The sequence below is a fragment of the Maniola hyperantus genome, chromosome 5 (genome assembly GCF_902806685.2).
Source record: "Maniola hyperantus chromosome 5, iAphHyp1.2, whole genome shotgun sequence".
In the NCBI taxonomy this organism is placed as follows: domain Eukaryota; kingdom Metazoa; phylum Arthropoda; class Insecta; order Lepidoptera; family Nymphalidae; genus Maniola; species Maniola hyperantus.
The window spans coordinates 13,566,850-13,583,802 of NC_048540.1; the positions used below are offsets into that span (position 1 = coordinate 13,566,850).

Here is a 16,953-nt window from a genome sequence, read left to right on the forward strand (position 1 = left end):
ACAAGTTTTCTTTAATTTGAGGCTGCGACAACACAACTTCAAACAGCTGAAACGAAATCGTTTACACACACTGCGTCGCGATATTTTTGCTGCTGTAATGTGTTGGTGCTGTGGTCTGTCTGAATAGACACTAAATTGTCTACTTTCTAATTTGTTTGGTGGTTTAACGTTGGGCCATAATCAATCGACAGTCGACTGCATAAAGAGCGCTCAATACTTTTATATACCCTCGAGCTGTTAACAAACAAGCAATGGAGCGACTTTCTAATTGCATACTGCCCTTTGGTAGGTACAAGTTAAGAAAGATGGTATCAACATCATATTAAATTAAGACGTGACTGCTTCCTAGTTAGATCTATGAAAAGCAAACCTGAAATACTTTATCATGACGTAAGAAACTTAGCTTAGCTAACTTCTGATCAAATCAGAAATGAGGAGATGAGGAAAACCAGAGTGACCGACATAGCTCAGCGGGTGGCGAAGCTGAAGTGGCAATAGGCAGGGCAAATAGTTGGAAAAACCGATAGACGTTGGGGTCCCAATATGCTGGAATGGCGACCTCGCATCGAAAAGCGTAGCGTTGGAAGACCTTCCTACTAGGTGGACGGACGACATCAAGCAAGTCGCAGTGAACCGCTGGATTCAGGTGGTGCAAGACCGTGGCGTGTGGAAGTTCTTACAAGAGGCCTATGTCCAGCAGTGGACGTCTACGGTTGTTGTTGATGATGATGATGATGATGATGATGATGATGTTGAAGAAGCTTAGAAGCTTAATCAAATAAACAACAAATATAATTTTATCTAAGTACCGTTATAATTGAGTCACAATCACAAAGTCACTATTTTATTGACAGAAGAAAAAAAAAGCAAGTCCAGTGCCAATTTTACTGAAAGTCAAAAAGCACGACTTTGCGCATTTCAGGGAGACATTACCTACTGTTATTTCCATATAATATGTAGTTGTACAGTGATCGCAAAACAATCTGTCCAATATGAAGTGTGTGCAGACAAAGGATTTAAACACAACTTTATGATATACCTATCGTAAAGCTGTGGATTTAAATACAGAAGCCCAGCTGAAATCTATTTTGGACAATGCACAGTCATAGGCTTCGTGTTCAGATTGGATTACTTGTTTTGCGAGCTACTAACTCTTTATACAGAGTAATAATAACTTATCATTGGTTCTAAATGAAACCCGCTGTAATAACTATTCTCTAAGATCAAAGTCTAGTAGTATCTACCTAACACTAAATACAGAGCAATGTTAAATAAATTGCCAACTCGGTCTGGCACTGTCACTGAACTAAACCAGATGGTTATCTCGGTGAAATCACGGCAAGGGAGAACTATTTTTGTTGCTAACGAACAGCTTTCACTAGTTAGTCCATGGCTCATTTGTCATTTTACATAATTGTTTTCACCAATAACTCTTCAGTGTCTCTCTTTACCATTTTTGAGATTGGAAATTGTTTGTCAGTTTGTTTCTTTGTCCTTACATTATGTAAACAGACTGGACAGAAGTATAATCAGCATATTCGCGTCCACTGCTGGACATAGACCTTCCCGAAAGTGCGCCAACACACAAGGCTCTCCGCCTTCCTAATCCACCCATTTACCGCTACTTTCTTAAGGTCGTCAGTAGAGCGGGTTGTGGAGGTCGTTCCACACTAGGCTTAGTGGTACGCGGTCTCCACCTCAGAACACGTTTGCCCCATCGTGCATCGACCAGCAACAACATAGCCATTGCCTGACTAGTGGCCTCAGCTTGTTAATTCTTTGAGCTGTATCGATAGGTTACTTTGGTCCTCGTACGAATTTCTTCTCGTTAGGGAATTTTTCCTTTAGAGAGACACCCAACATAGCAAGCTCCATAGCACACTGCGCAACTTTGAACTTGTGGATAAGGCTAACTGCCAGTGTCCACTGTTTCTACTCTATTCTACTTATTGGCAGACACTCTCAATATTGCCTGATATATTTTGCAGCAAAAGTACCAAAAATTCAGCTTATCAGGAGATTGATGCAGCTTTTCTGTAATAAACCAGCAGTTACAAGCTATAGCTATACCTACGTACTTATTACAGTGTTCAGTTTAATAGTTGCAGTGTAGTTTTCAATTAAGTATTACACATTAGCTTATTTCAAGCTAACCTTGTGAAGTTGTGATTCATTAATCATTATGCATTGTTTACTTTAGGTAAAGTAACTCTGGGTGATATTGAATGCATTTCTTATGAATGAGCAGTGAACGGCAGCCGGTGGGGATTGGCTACCCCATATAACCATGTATGAGAGAAATCGATTCGGAAATTGCTCGCGTAGAGGGAGAGGTGAAGGGGCGAGTAATTCGATATTAAAGGCCTGGAAAGACAAAGCGCGGTAGCAAATCTATCGCTTGATTACCGCATGGATGATTTGTTAAAAGGAATTGGTGCCTTAGCACTTTAGTTTCAGTAAATAGGTACGTATAGCTACAGTGATCGCAATCACTTTTCTGGTTGGCTAAATCTCTCTCACTATTGACTAAAAGGCACAGTTCCAAAAAATCTACCCCTCCTCTTATTATAAAACGCAAAATTATGTATGTTTGTTGGCTAGTCCTTTAATCACGTTGCAACGAGCAACGGATCAACGTTATTTCTTTGCACGGATATAGTTAAAGACCCGGAGAGTAAGATAGGCTATTTTTTCCCCCGAAAAATAAAATATTTCCCGCGGAAAACATCAAAACCTAAATCCACCCCGCAGAAGTCTCGGGCAGCTAAGTACTAGAACTATAAATCATTATTACAACCTTCGTGCAGATATAAAATGTAATATTGAACGCATTTACGATTTATGTTACCAGAAGCAGCAATGTGAATATTTTTATAGGTACGGCTGTTCCTTGAATTACAACTTCGAGTTGGACAAGAAGTTTATTGGGCATGTTGTCGTATCGCGTTGTGTTTGTCCAAGCCTTGAAATTGTAATCGCCATAAAGTCCGCCACGGTCAAGGCTACGCAGATTTGCTTTGATAGACACGAGTGATCGAATTCAATTAATTCGTAATTGTAATACTCAACATCGAGGTTGAAGAAAGATTAATTGAAATTGAAAACCCAAGATATCTACCTACTATGCCAGGGTAAATACAATTTACCCAAAAAAATCGAGAAAGTTAACTGGCGAATCTAACTCGGCTGGCAGCGTTCGGGACACTTCCGAGATGTCTTCTGCCAACAGTACCCAATGTGTGCCAATGATGACATAAGGATCCGAAACATGGGTGCTATAGGCCTCATAAGAAAGTTTAGAGTCACTCAACGGGCGGTGAAAAGAGATCGGAGTTTCTCTACGTGTTCAAATCAGAAATGAAGAGATCCATAAAATTAGAGTACGTAAATGACATTACCCAACTGATCGCGAAGCTGAAGTTTGCAATTGCAATGGGCCGAGCACATAGTTCGAAGAACCGATAGACGTTGGGGTTCCAAAATCCTGAAATGGAGACCTCGCACCGGTAAACTCAGCGTCCGCAGAACTCTTACTAGGCGAAATGTGGACAGACGACACCTAAATATGTGTCGCAGGGAGCCGCTGCTGGATCCAGGCGGCAGCGGCGCAAGGCCGCGGCAATTATAATTCCCTACAAGAGACCTATCTCTAGCAGTCGACATCTATCGACTCACGGCGACAACTATAAAGGCAGTTAGTTGACTACCTACCTTAGGTTTAATTTTTTTTTAATTCCATAAAAATATTATTAGGTAGCTACCTAACTACTATTAAAGTCCTGAATTTAAAATACTTAAAGAAGATAATATAGATCACCGTTACCAATTACCTTAACCTTATTTCATTCATCAACACAAAGTAAGGTAGCAAGGTAGGTATCAATCTACAGCCATGGTACCTACCTAATCTAAAAATATCTGTGGCAAGTACCTACCTATTTTCCTTGTTTTTGTCCATAAAGCTACATCTAGATAGATAGCTACTATGGCTTTATATTGTCTGTTTACATGGTGTGCTGTATAGTTACATAGTTACTGTATACCCAAGCTGCGCAGTTTGATAGGTGACCTTGGCAATGAACGCTCCGGGGCGACGCGCTCCAGCGGCCATGTTGAAATCCAAGCGTGTATAATAAATGGAATTGCATTAAATTATGAACGCATTCTTAAAAAACAAAACCTTACATGGCTGTGAAGCTAGATTCGTGGGAACTTCTATACAGGCCACGAAACAAACAGAATCAAATTGCTTTCTTTTTAATGGAATTCATAAAAAAGTAGCAGGTTCTCGATTCGGTATTTTAATTAACATTTTTTTTAGCTACACTTTCGTATTTCTTTTTGTTGAATGGATTCTTATGAAACAAAGTGAATATTTTGTTCAAAAGACATACTAATTTATGTGAACTCCAGGTTTCAAATCCTCCTGTAGGTAGGTAGGTGTAATGACTGTAATGCCCCTCATAAATATTTTATTGGATAAACTGAAAGGATTGGACTCAAAATCGATTGATTGTGAAACAATTTTCGCTACCATGTCTTTTGACTTCACAGAATTTTACTCTAGGTTCGATATCTAATCCAGATGCTGCAGGGAAAACGCCAAAATAAACTATAAGGCTAGCCTTACTATTGATTATTCATATTATAGCTAGTTATTACTGTAGGTAAATTAAAACCATTTAACGTTAAAGGTTTTCCATACATATGATATCATTCTTGTCCAATAATGTTTGCTTTCTAAGACAGTTACGTTATAGTTACAAAATAAGTCGATTATTACGAAATTCTCTATTGCAGATAGTGAAATCTCAAAAAGTCCTTCTTTCAGATAACTTAATTAGTATTATCATCACGTTTTCTAATCAAATTGCTTTTCTGTTAACTATCATTTAGATTTCCAAATTAATTGATTATTATTGCTAGACAGATTGCTATGAAATCCGAGTTCTAATAAATCAGGGAATTGTATGAATTTGTACACTCTCCAGGTATATAAATTACAGGTCTGAAATGTACATTTTCTGATCAAGCCTGTATAACGCATTTCAGAATCACTTGCACACATTCATCACATTGTTTCTCTTAATGACAATGATTTTAAAAACAAGAATCAGTTCTTATAAAGTTTAAATACAGAAATTGTGAAGTCAGTTGTAATACGAACCGATATGAAATTTAATCGCCAGATTAAAATGATACGAGTTTGAAAATTTGTGTTTGTGCAAGCGATTTTATTAGTACAAATAGGTACCTACAGTGAAGATCAAATAACAAGAAAGTTTTTACCTTAAGGGTATACCCTAGGTATAACTATATAACCACCTACCTAAGTAGAATTTATGAATTAAAATTAAAGGTGATTATTTTCCACAACTTTTTATTAACATTGCATTGGCACAAAACTGATATGATTTACAACTCTGAATAATAACATGAACTAGGTAGGTACGTGGCGGAAATGATAAAGCCTGTTTATTTTTGAACTGATAATAATTACAATATGAATACAAAAACTTTATCAGAGCACTACAGAAATATAAAAAGTTGTTTTTCACATCTTATCTCTCATGCGAGTACAATAGTCTCTTTGTATTCTTTCTTTATTTTTGTTTATGCAAATTCGTTGGACACGAGGCATTAACTTACTGAATTCACAAGACTCAAAACAAATCCTCATTAACATCCTTAACTTAAATTGGTGGACTTGAATTTAAGAGGATAAAATCCTCTAAATAAGGAGATATAAACCCATGAATCTTTTACATGCTTTCTCCAAGAAAACGTCGTGGCTAACGCACAATGGCACAACAAGTCGAAGAAAAAGAAATTGATGGGACTAAAAATCAAATCACCCTTGTAACATTTAGGTTGGTTTAGTTCTGTCAATTCTGTAACTGAAAACAGTCGATAAAAATTAAAGTTTTATCTACGATTTTTCTGGATTGTTCTATACAATTAAATAATTATTGGTAAAAATGAAAAGCCTTGAATAACAATCTAAATACCTATTGGCATTGAACAACTGATGTTAGAAATAAAACAAACAGTTAACAATAAAGGTTCGTACGCACCTGAGCGGCGCGGCGCGGCGCTTCAGTCCGACTGCAGAACGCGTCACCTCAGGCCGCTCGACGGTGCCTACCGCACTATAACTTCAGTACGCGGCACCTCGCGTCACTTGCGCGTCACTTTTATACCCGTCCGCGTACGAGCAACAACGTCGCAAGATGAGCGACAGTGAAGAGGATTTGATTATTATTTCTTTGTTGTGCAGAAGAAGAACGAATTATCGAAGAGAAAAAACCGGCCAAGTGCGAGTCAGGCTCGCGCAATGAGGGTTCCGTACTACAGTCGTATTTTTTCGACATTTTGCACGATAATTCAAAAAATATGATGCATAAAAATAAATAAAAATCTGTTTTAGAATGTACAGGTGAAGACCTTTCATATGATACCCCACTTGGTATAGTCACTCACTTCGAAAGTTGAAAATACTAATTATTAGTTCATGACCACAATTTAATTTTTTTTTGTGTGATCTAACCCTAAATTCACGGTTTTCAGATTTTTCCCCAAATGTCAGCTATAAGATCTACCTACCTGCCAAATTTCATGATTCTAGGTCAACGGGAAGTACCCTGTAGGTTTCTTGACACACAGACGGACAGACAGACAGACAGACAGACAACAAAGTGATCCTATAAGAGTTCCGTTTTTCCTTTTGAGGTACGGAACCCTAAAATAGGGGTTCGAGATTTGTGTAGTCCACGCGGACGACGTCGCGGGCATAAGCTAGTATAATATAAACACAAGTACAACAATAGGTAGGCATATTTCCGAAACTATTAATTCTACCTAGATGAAGTAGGTAGGTATAATATGTACATAATATATTATAGTTATTTAATCAGGATTATTTTTACCATTGATGTTTTCTCATAACGCTCGGAGAGACATTTATATATTTAGACACTTGGAAGGGGGGAAGCCGACATCCTAGGGGTTGGGACCTTTGAGGATATACTTCTAAGAGCATGAGGAACACGTCATGTGCCTAAAATTAAACCTACGTTATTTATTTTGAGGTCTATCTTGCCGATTCTTGCATGTACTTTAAATACCTAACAAGATGCGCGTGTATCTTATTCGAACGACGTACGCATACTGAAGCGCCGCGCCGCGCCGCTGGGTATGTCGCACTAGCGTCACTGCACTGCGCGTCGCTTCGCTGCGCTTCAAAATATTCTCTCCAGCCGTGCCGCGCGGCAACGCGCGGTGAAGCGCTGTGCAGCGCCGCTCTAGTGCGATATGCGCCATACAAAATGATAGAAATGATATTTTGAAGCTCTGTGCCGCGACGTGCAGCTCGCTGAAGCGCCGCGCCGCGCCGCTCAGGTGCGTACAAACCTTAAGTCCTACAGTAAATGTCGCGTCACTGTTCGTCCATAAAATTCCGTGAATAACTCTTTGTTAGGAATGGTCAGTGTTATGATGCAAATAATATGCAACTGCTAATACGCAAAATTTATACAATAACTACGTAATACTAAGACCCCCTGGCGCAGTTGTGAGCACTGTAGTCTTATAATTGGGGGGTTCAGGGTTCGATTCCCGGCATTCAGGGTTCGATTCCCGGCATTCAGGGTTCGATTCCCGGCATTCAGGGTTCGATTCCCGGCATTCAGGGTTCGATTCCCGACAGGGGAAATTTGGAATTTTATAATTGCTTAATTTATCTGGTAAGGTCTGGTCTGTTGGGAAGATTCGACCGTAGCTATAGTTACCACCCCACCGGCAAAGACGTGCCGCCAAGCGATTTAGCGTTCCGCTACGAATTACAATGCAATGCCGTATAGAAACCAAAGGGGTATGGGTGTAATAAAAACTGTCATACTCCTTCCAGGTTAGCCAGCTTCCATCTTAGACTGCATTATCACTTACTACCAGGTGAGATTGCACTCAAGGGCTAACTTGTATCAGAATAAAAAACCAACCTCACAGGATCCGAGTTGGAGAACGTCCTGTACGATTTTCAGCAGGATTATTTTAGGTTACACATTCTAGATCGGGGTGTTCTGATGGGAGGGTTCTGGTAGAGGCTAGTTATCATTCCACCAGCACACCGATATAGCCGTGCTGCCAATCGATAGGTAGATCACCGTCCCAAGATTTTGCTCAGAAAAATTTGTACAAAACACCAAATAAGGTAGGTACCTATATGTAGAAAGGCAATCCGTACAAAGGAACCGCGTGTTCAAAATCACTATACCCATATTATACCTAAATGCGAAAGTGTGTTTGTTGGTTTGTCCTTCAATCACATCGGATCAACGTTATTTTTTGCATCGGTACCTAGTTAAAGACCTGGAGAGTGACATAGGCTACTTTTTATCCTGGAAAATTAGTAGGTACCCACGGTAGGTATTTTTAAAAACCTAACTCAAAGATAAATGAATAAAATGCATCAGCTAGTCTCCCAATAAATGTAGGACATAATGACAAATGTAATCTTAATTTAATTTAACATTTTACTGATAATATATTTCAATTAGTAATATAATCAAATTCTGCACGAAAATCACGTAGCTATTATGACTTCATTACTAAATAACAAAAAAAGTAAGTAGGTATTATTCAATGATGCAATACCAACGTCTGATCTGACTAAACAAAAAATCTTGAGGTCTTAGATTAACAGTAGGTACCTACCTAACTGTCTCACTATTTTTTTCTTGAACTTCTTTTAAACTGAAAACTCAACAATAGTGTCTACCTACTTACTCATTTATATATTATATTATGTATGTATAAGCAATTTTTGAAAAAGCTGTTATTATTGGAAACTACATATTTTGTAACTACCTTCACTTTTTTCTACTTGAATCAAATGACAAGCAAAATCATATAATAATTTAACGATTTCATTTATTTTATAACAATGTAGTATGGCATTGATGATAAGCTGAATAGAATGAACTTAATAACTAACGGTTGAACAACATTTACAGCAAGTTATGGAACCAAGATTCTATAACAGTCTACTAAAGCAATCAAAATATTTACTCACCACTATCTACACTCTCTTCACTATTAATTTTCTTCACCATTTTGATTTTGCCTGATGCGTTGTTAACAGCGATAACAAAATTATGAGTAGGTGGTACTACTCTCAAAAAGCCGCTTTCAAACTTGTGCGGCTGCCTTCTCGACGTGAAATCGGAACGCGGCGCTTTGAGACCAGATTGAAACAATTAACACGCTAAACTTATAAAATTAAAGCACCACCGTCGAGAAGGATTTACGGAAAATGTGCCGGAAGGTAATAAACAAACACTGCTAGAAGGCGGAATGAAAAAAAACTATTGGTGTCTTAGCGATCCATCCTACACGCCCGCCCGTTCGATGTTCTGAAATCCAACTGAGGAGTTGCCGGCCTGGTTCAGAGCGGCGCACATCGCCTCACCACCCCGCGCTTCGCACTCCACCCCCTGCCCGAGTGCGTCGTTGTCGTTGTGGCCTCTCGCCAGCGCATGCGTACTCGCTCGCACCACTGACGTGTTTACATTTTTTTTCGTTTATTTTTTCTTTATCCATCGATGGTGTAGTATTCATAGAGCTTTTAGTACGCATATAGAAACCAGATGTTTCGTTTACTCTCACGAAGAATAGGAATAATTTTTAAGTGCTAACAAGTTATTTATAATCACGTGATGCCAATTTTCAATCGTTGTTTACCATTTTCCAGTTATTGCATCATATTAGATAGGTACGCTTTAGTTAAGGTACAGTTCTAGGTGAGTACTATGTAATATAATAGGCACAAAAACGTAAGTAGGTACCTACCTATCTGCCTATAGGCACATGACAGTTTTACTTTACTATCTGTGACTATAGACAGCTAAGTTTAATTAATTTTTTTAAAATTTAATATTATTTTTAAGCTAAGTTAAGACAGCTAAGTTACACACCTTTAAATACCTAAACTAGCGGCACGCTATGATGGCCGGTTTGACGTTTGTCCGCTCATGAAGTTCCGTATTAATTGATAACGACTTTGAAGGAAATAATTGTATTACTTTATTGACGATAGTGATGTGCAGAGATTCATAAATTTTATCGAATGTAGTTTTAGGTTTAGGACTCAAAATTTATTTATTAAATTGATTTCTTAAATGTATACAAGTGTAGAAAAATCAGTTTGCACCATTTAAGGGGTGAATGTACTTGTGAATATGAACAATTTTCACTATGTGGACAAACCTCTGAAATCGCAAAAAAATATCAATAAATTTTTAAAAATGGAATCTAATACGATCGTCACATAGGATCGCTGGCTAGCACAACTACTACCTCCGGCAAACTCGCGTCAATGCTCAATGCAAAACAAAGCAGTTTCGAATTGACGTTGCTTCGAAAAGTATAAACTGTCAGTGCAATGCGATTGTGATATAGTTTTGACCTGGCTTTGGATTTCAAATATTGATACTGCATTACTGTTGACCCTTGCTCGTTAATTTGGACTCTGTTCAAGCCCTTTGTTGTGGATTTCGTCGATATGACCGAACGTACGCAGAGAACTGTTCTAAATAGTCAGACACGTGAGTTCCTAATACGCCTTCGTAACTATTTCGATCGTGAAGCTCAAAATGGAGGGCCAATTTTACCTATAACGTCAGTGGTTGAACGCGTAGCTGATGCGCTTAATATTGGACAACGAACTGTTAGACGGATAACTAAAAAAAAATATGGCGAGACTGGCACAGAAGAAAATAAACTTCACACACCAAAAAAGAGAAAACGAGCAAAACCAGTCGTAGGCATCGATAGCTTTGATGCCGATGCTATCCGAAGACATGTTTACGGCTACTATTTACAGAAGGAGTATCCAACAAGAAAAAAGTTGGTGCATTCACTGAAGGAAGCTGGATTATTCTTCGGTGGGGAAAGTTCTTTAACGAAGATTTTGAAGACCATTGGATTTCGATACAAAAAATGTAACAAACGCAAAATATTGATGGAAAGATTTGATATAGCGATGGCAAGGTATACTTTTTTACGGCAAGTGAAAGAAATCAAAAATTGGCAAAATGTTGTGTTCTTGGATGAAACATGGCTTAATGCTAACCATACTGTAGGCCGTTCTTGGAACGATGACACAGCAGCATCTACTTCCAAAGTTCCTGTAGGAAAAGGATCGCGACTTATAATTTGTCACGCCGGAACCATCAACGGGTTTGTCGAAGGTTCTCTCATGGCTTTTGCGTCAAAAACCACTGGAGACTATCATGAAGACATGAATGGAGAAAAGTTTACTGAATGGTTTACCTCAATGTTGTGTAGCCTCCCTGAACCATCTATTATAATTATGGACAACGCCCCATACCACTCGATGCAAATTGACAAGCCACCTGCCCAATCCCAAAAGAAAGCTGATATCGTCGCATGGCTTCGTAAAAATGGCGTAGATGCAAACATGAATATGTTAAAAGCGGAATTAGTACGTCTTTTAAAAGAAAACAAACCAACCAAGATCCGATACGTCATTGACGAAATAGCATTAGAACATGGGCACAGAGTTATACGGTTACCGCCTTACCATTGTGAGTATAATGCGATTGAGTTGGTGTGGGCTCAAATTAAGGGATATGCTGCAAGACACAATACAGAACCCCCATTTACCACAAAAAAAATGCTAAAATTATTAGAAGAAGCTTGTGAACATGTGACTAAAGGAGACTGGGAAAAGGTTGTGAATAGAACTGTTAAATTAATAAGGGAAGATTATGAAAGAGATGTGAAAATAGATAATATTATAGAAAACGAACATATAATTATTAATGTATGTGATGATAGCAGTGACGACAGTGAAAATAGTAGTATGGACGAATCTGATTAATTATGGCCTTTTGTGGCACCTTTTTCGGTATCTTTTGTATTCATATGTTTCTTGTGTGCATATAAAGTATGTATATTCATTTTCGTTCAAATATTCAGTTCGTTCAAATAAATTAAATAAACATATACATTTTTGTTTTATTAAACCTATTTAATCAGGTACAAAAACAAAACTTAATTGTTTTTTGTTCGAGAATAAATTGACATTCCACATCACTATTGTAATGTGTCAAACCGGCCATCATAGCGTGCCGCTAGTGTAAGTATATTATTTGTTGTTCAAATTCTCAGGCCAGTAGGTAAGAAATTTAATAGCCAAAGAAATTAAACAGATCTACTTAATTAAGTAAAACTCATTGTTAATCCATAAGTAGAAAGTAGATCCTACTTATGGTAGGTAGGCACTTTAATACAAAAGTGGGTACCTAGTAGGAACCTTTAATATACAAAGGATAGGTGGGTAAAAGAGACGTAAAAGAAGTAGGAATCTAAGATTTCCCACATAATAAACAAAAAGAAAATCGTTATGTACCTACCTACCTACCTAAGTAAAAACTTGAGCTGTAACTACAAAGAAGTCGGTTAAAAAGAAGGTTTTACACAAAACCATTCAAAAAGAAGTCATTAACGCTGCAGTACCTACTAACCAGAACCGGTAGAAACACTTCCTTTTGCATGAACTTTTTCTGTGCATGTCGTTATGCAACAGCGAGTCCTTTGTCTTCCCAACCCTTCTCGACTGACCTTCATAGGGCGTTTGTTGACAAACATTGTACGTGAGCGATTCTACGCCGCAGAACACGTGGCCCGAGTCGACCGGTTCGACCGGCACCCGGCGTCGCCATCTTTGTTTTTTTGTCACGCCACTCTCCCGTCCTGCTCCAACATCTATCTGAACTCCTCTATCCATCTCCTCACCCAAACATCGGAACTCTCGCTCTCGGGCCTACGTGACCAACAATAACATAGCCCTAAACCTAGCTATAGTACCTACCTACCTACAAACCAAAATAATATTATAGATACCTATGTAGGTAGATTGATATTGACTCTTACCTTGGTAACTTGGTGTTATTAGAACAACATTCCGTTAGCTGACTTCTAGTCAAAACTATTGGTTGTTTTAATGTTTGTACATTTGAGGTTAGCTTTCTGCTTGTAAGTTGTAACAGCTGATGATCTAGCAGACAGTGAGTCAACTAGATCATCTGTTACAAAAAGATAGGTAAGTAGGTACTAAGGTACCTAACCTACCTAAATAAACATCAGGTGATATGTTTGTTATGATAATATGTTATCTCCCAAATGTCTGATAAATCAATGTTTAGAACCGCTTCCTATCTACGTAAGAGGAACAATATTGAGGAGTGGGTAGATGACGGCAGATGATGACTAGGTAGGTACATAAATGCTGCGATGCCAAAACGTAGTAATGCTAATTAAGACGAACAAAGCCATAAATCGAGTGTTAAGGCCATAAAATTTAAATTTTCACTTAAAGTTAATAATCATAAAGAGGCAAATAGGCCCCTTGATAAAAAATACATAATAATATATTGTTGTTGCGATAGCTAGTCCGTAATAATTAATTAAGTAGGTCTTACAGTAAATTTAAATTATAAACACCTTTTTACTTGTAACATCAGATATGTTGTAGGTAACTACTAAGTATAGATAGGTAGGTACAGTATTTTTTACAAAATTACGTATAATATAAGTTATATTATATGTAAAAATAATACGTATAATTAAGTAGGTATAATAAGTTTTGCTTACAAAAATCGAATGGGTTTTTCAGTGAAGGAAATTGACAAAGTCGAGAACTTTCGTTTTTGTTCAAATAATTCACAAAAAATGATAGCGTCCTGTCTGAATATTACTGGGGCCAACTAAATTATAGATTCAAGGATTGCAAACTAAGTAGGTAGGTAGATAAGTAATTATGTATTGTAAAAATGGAAAGGGCTGGAGCCTAAAAGGTAAAGAGTTGTCAGTTTTACAGACAAGAACAAAAATAGCAAACAAAGTTAAACAAAACAAAAAAGAGATTAACGTGATCATGTGAACAGGTTTAAGCGATGCGACTTTACGAATCTAATACGCAGACGGATCAGTATCGAATAGGAAGCCAAAACACTGACAGTTTACTGGCAAATTCTGCAAATATACGGGGAATCCTCTCAAGTTACTTTGGGTTCGTAGAAGCGAAAAAAACATTGGACACTCCGATGGCAAAGAAACCGGGACTTGTTCCAAGAAATTACCTACGCAATACGAGACTATTTTAGGGTCTCCCAATTAAAGAAACCTTATGATTTGGTATGAATATGAATGATTGATGATAGTTAACTCTTCACCTTCATCATGGTACCTAGCTGTAAAGTATGTAGGTACAGTACTCTGCAGAAAGTAATGTACCTACATCGGCCTTTAGAATGACATTTCGGCTTTGTAGAACGTTATCTTAGTCACTCATACCTATATGACGTTTGGTTTTCTTAATGACAGGGACAACGCTCTACAAATCTGCTATCTCCTTCTTGATGTCGATGTACATTACTTTCGCCCGCGTACTGTATATATATTTTACCTTTTAAAGAATTAAAGCAGATATCAATGAATGCTGGCATGCAAAAAGCTTTTTAAATAAACGTAAGCAATAAGATGCAAAACTGCCCATAATTCTTTCCACCGAGTTTTTATTGGTTTCACTTTACTTAATTAAACTTTTTCTTTTTTTCGAAGCAAAGTTTTAGCGCAGAGAAGGCACTGCAGAAAAAAAACAACTGCAAACAAAAGTCAAATATTTAGCAGAACCTGCGTGAAATGGGATAGTAAGTACTTTTGATTGCTAACGCCAATGACTGTATTAAGAGAAACTAACTAAATTGAGAAATGTTCTCAATATCATCGATATAAGTACAACCATCGCTATAATATCATGCAACTCGAACATAGGTAGGTAGGTAACTTTACTCCATAACAACTCTTACGAGACAAGCAGCAAGCTAAATGTGAATCTAGTTTGACCAGTGTTTTTTCTATGCGTATCCGTCCATTAAAAATTCCAGTTTCAAGCTCAGTTGAGAATGCTTGAAACTTTAAGAGACAAATTATTCTGTAAGTATACATTTATAAATTATTCGAATATTTCAAGTCCACTAGATTTAAGTGATGCTTGAGCATTTTGAAATGTTTTAATTTTTTTGTTGAGTTTTGTATGACAGTCGCAATAGTGGTTTACTATAATTAAATTATACTTAATTATTATTTTATTTTATTGTAACTTTGGGTTTCATGCCTGACACTAAAGTCTAAAACTATTATTATCGCAATACTTCTACTCTCACGCCCGTGTATAAGATAAATAAGTATATTATATAATAGCCAAAAAGAAATATATAGATAATAAAAGTAGATAAACTTACATAAATACATATTTGTACCGGGTGGTGGATAACACCCCGGCAGGGGAGACCAAACGGCCGGGGGGTGACAGGTTGAGAAATCGGCGGACTATCATAGCCGAGTCCAGCAAGACCGCTTTTTTATTATTATAATTATTCATCTTTCTTTTCAAATAAGGCACTCAAGGAGATGAATAGATGATTGGCTTTATATGATAAATGACCACTAGGTGGAGGGACTGGGTGCTAACTGCTAATGGACATAAACAACAAGATTATGTTATGTAGGTACATCTTGTGGCAATCTTTGCAAGAGATCTATTTCCAGCAGTTGACGTCTATAGATTTGAATGACGAGGATTAACAGGTAGGTACCTACCTACTATCCCTTCTGTATCTTTAATATTCAAACAAATATCTAATTTATAATCCTCTTTTGCACTAACCTCCTAATTGATGAGACTAGTAGTGTGCCTTAATCACCAGTTTACAAAAAGTTGGAAATGCAAATCGTACATTTACGGAGAACAGGCTTTGCGTTCTGTTCCGTACATTAGACATTAGGTAATTCTATATGTACTTTGGCCCTTTATGAATACACACAAAGGGCTTTTTACTCCAATACTTGTCCCTTATTACGCTTTTGTGGAAACAGTTAGTAACAAAAGTGTTATTCGAAAAGGATTCATTGCTCTGTCAAATCAATGACGTCAGTAATTATATTAAAATGTGGTTCTTATTTTTTGATATTAAAAGAAACTTGAGATTAACTTTTGAATTCATTTGCATGCTATCATGCTCAAGTGATTTCGGTGTTCATAAATTCTTTTTAAAGTGCACCCAAAATAATGTTGTACCATTGTCCAGTTACTATTTAAATGTCATAGGTATATCTCATTATAATATTATTTAATTTTTTAAAGCTAAAATACGTAAATTTCATCTATATTTCATATAATTAATTACCTATGTAATAACTTTTTATTCATGCCGGTTTCTTGATTTTTAGCTAGGTACGATGAAGTTTTTAGGTCATAGGTAGGTAGGTACATATTATTTTTATGAACACGCTTCCAATAACAATTTCTTATTCAGCTGTTTATTAAATTGCTTACTTATAAGCATTTTATTATTTTACTAGCTTATGCTCGCGACTTCACAAACACATACACAAATTTCAAACCTCTATTTCACCCTCTTAGTGGTAGAGTTTTCAAAAATCCTTTTTTAGCGGATGCCTACGTCATAATAGCTATCTGCATGCCAAATTTCAGCCCGATCCGTCCAGTAGCTGTGCGTTGATAGATCAGTCAGTCAGTCAGTCACCTTCATATATTATGATTTTGAATAGGAAGACCCAGAGAATTTGACACACAAGTTATCCAAAACGAAAAGGAGGAGACCTGTGCCGTTCCAGATTCTTGGTGCAGTCACCAATAAATATTACACTTAGTTTTTTTCACTTGTCTGTAGGTATGTTAAGTTGGTATTCAAATTCACGAGCAGCCGTAAAAATTTACACCGCGAAGATAACATCGCATTTCTGTTTTTGTGCAAATGCGGCAAACACACAATTTTAATTATCATAATTTACTTCATATTTAGTGTTCTTAACGTTAGGTAGGTACCTAGTAGGTACTCAGCAAAA

General features: G+C 37.2%; 2 protein-coding genes across 3 annotated transcripts in view; one reads left to right on the forward strand and one right to left on the reverse strand.

Moving 5' to 3' along the window:
* Positions 1-12,684, reverse strand: part of Lk6 (Lk6 kinase) — a 30,691-nt gene extending 18,007 nt beyond the window's left edge. Inside the window, exon 1 of one of the 2 annotated variants that reach the window (XM_069498500.1) lies at positions 12,546-12,684. In XM_069498500.1, the coding sequence (XP_069354601.1) occupies positions 12,546-12,669 (124 nt within the window). In that variant the 5' untranslated portion in view covers positions 12,670-12,684. Of the gene's footprint in view, positions 1-9,070; positions 9,439-12,545 lie in introns of those variants that run through there. The other variant, XM_034968971.2, reaches the window with a different exon arrangement.
* The window catches only part of PCNA (Proliferating cell nuclear antigen), a 175,851-nt gene that overhangs the window by 36,750 nt on the left and 122,148 nt on the right, over positions 1-16,953 (forward strand). The window lies entirely within an intron of this gene.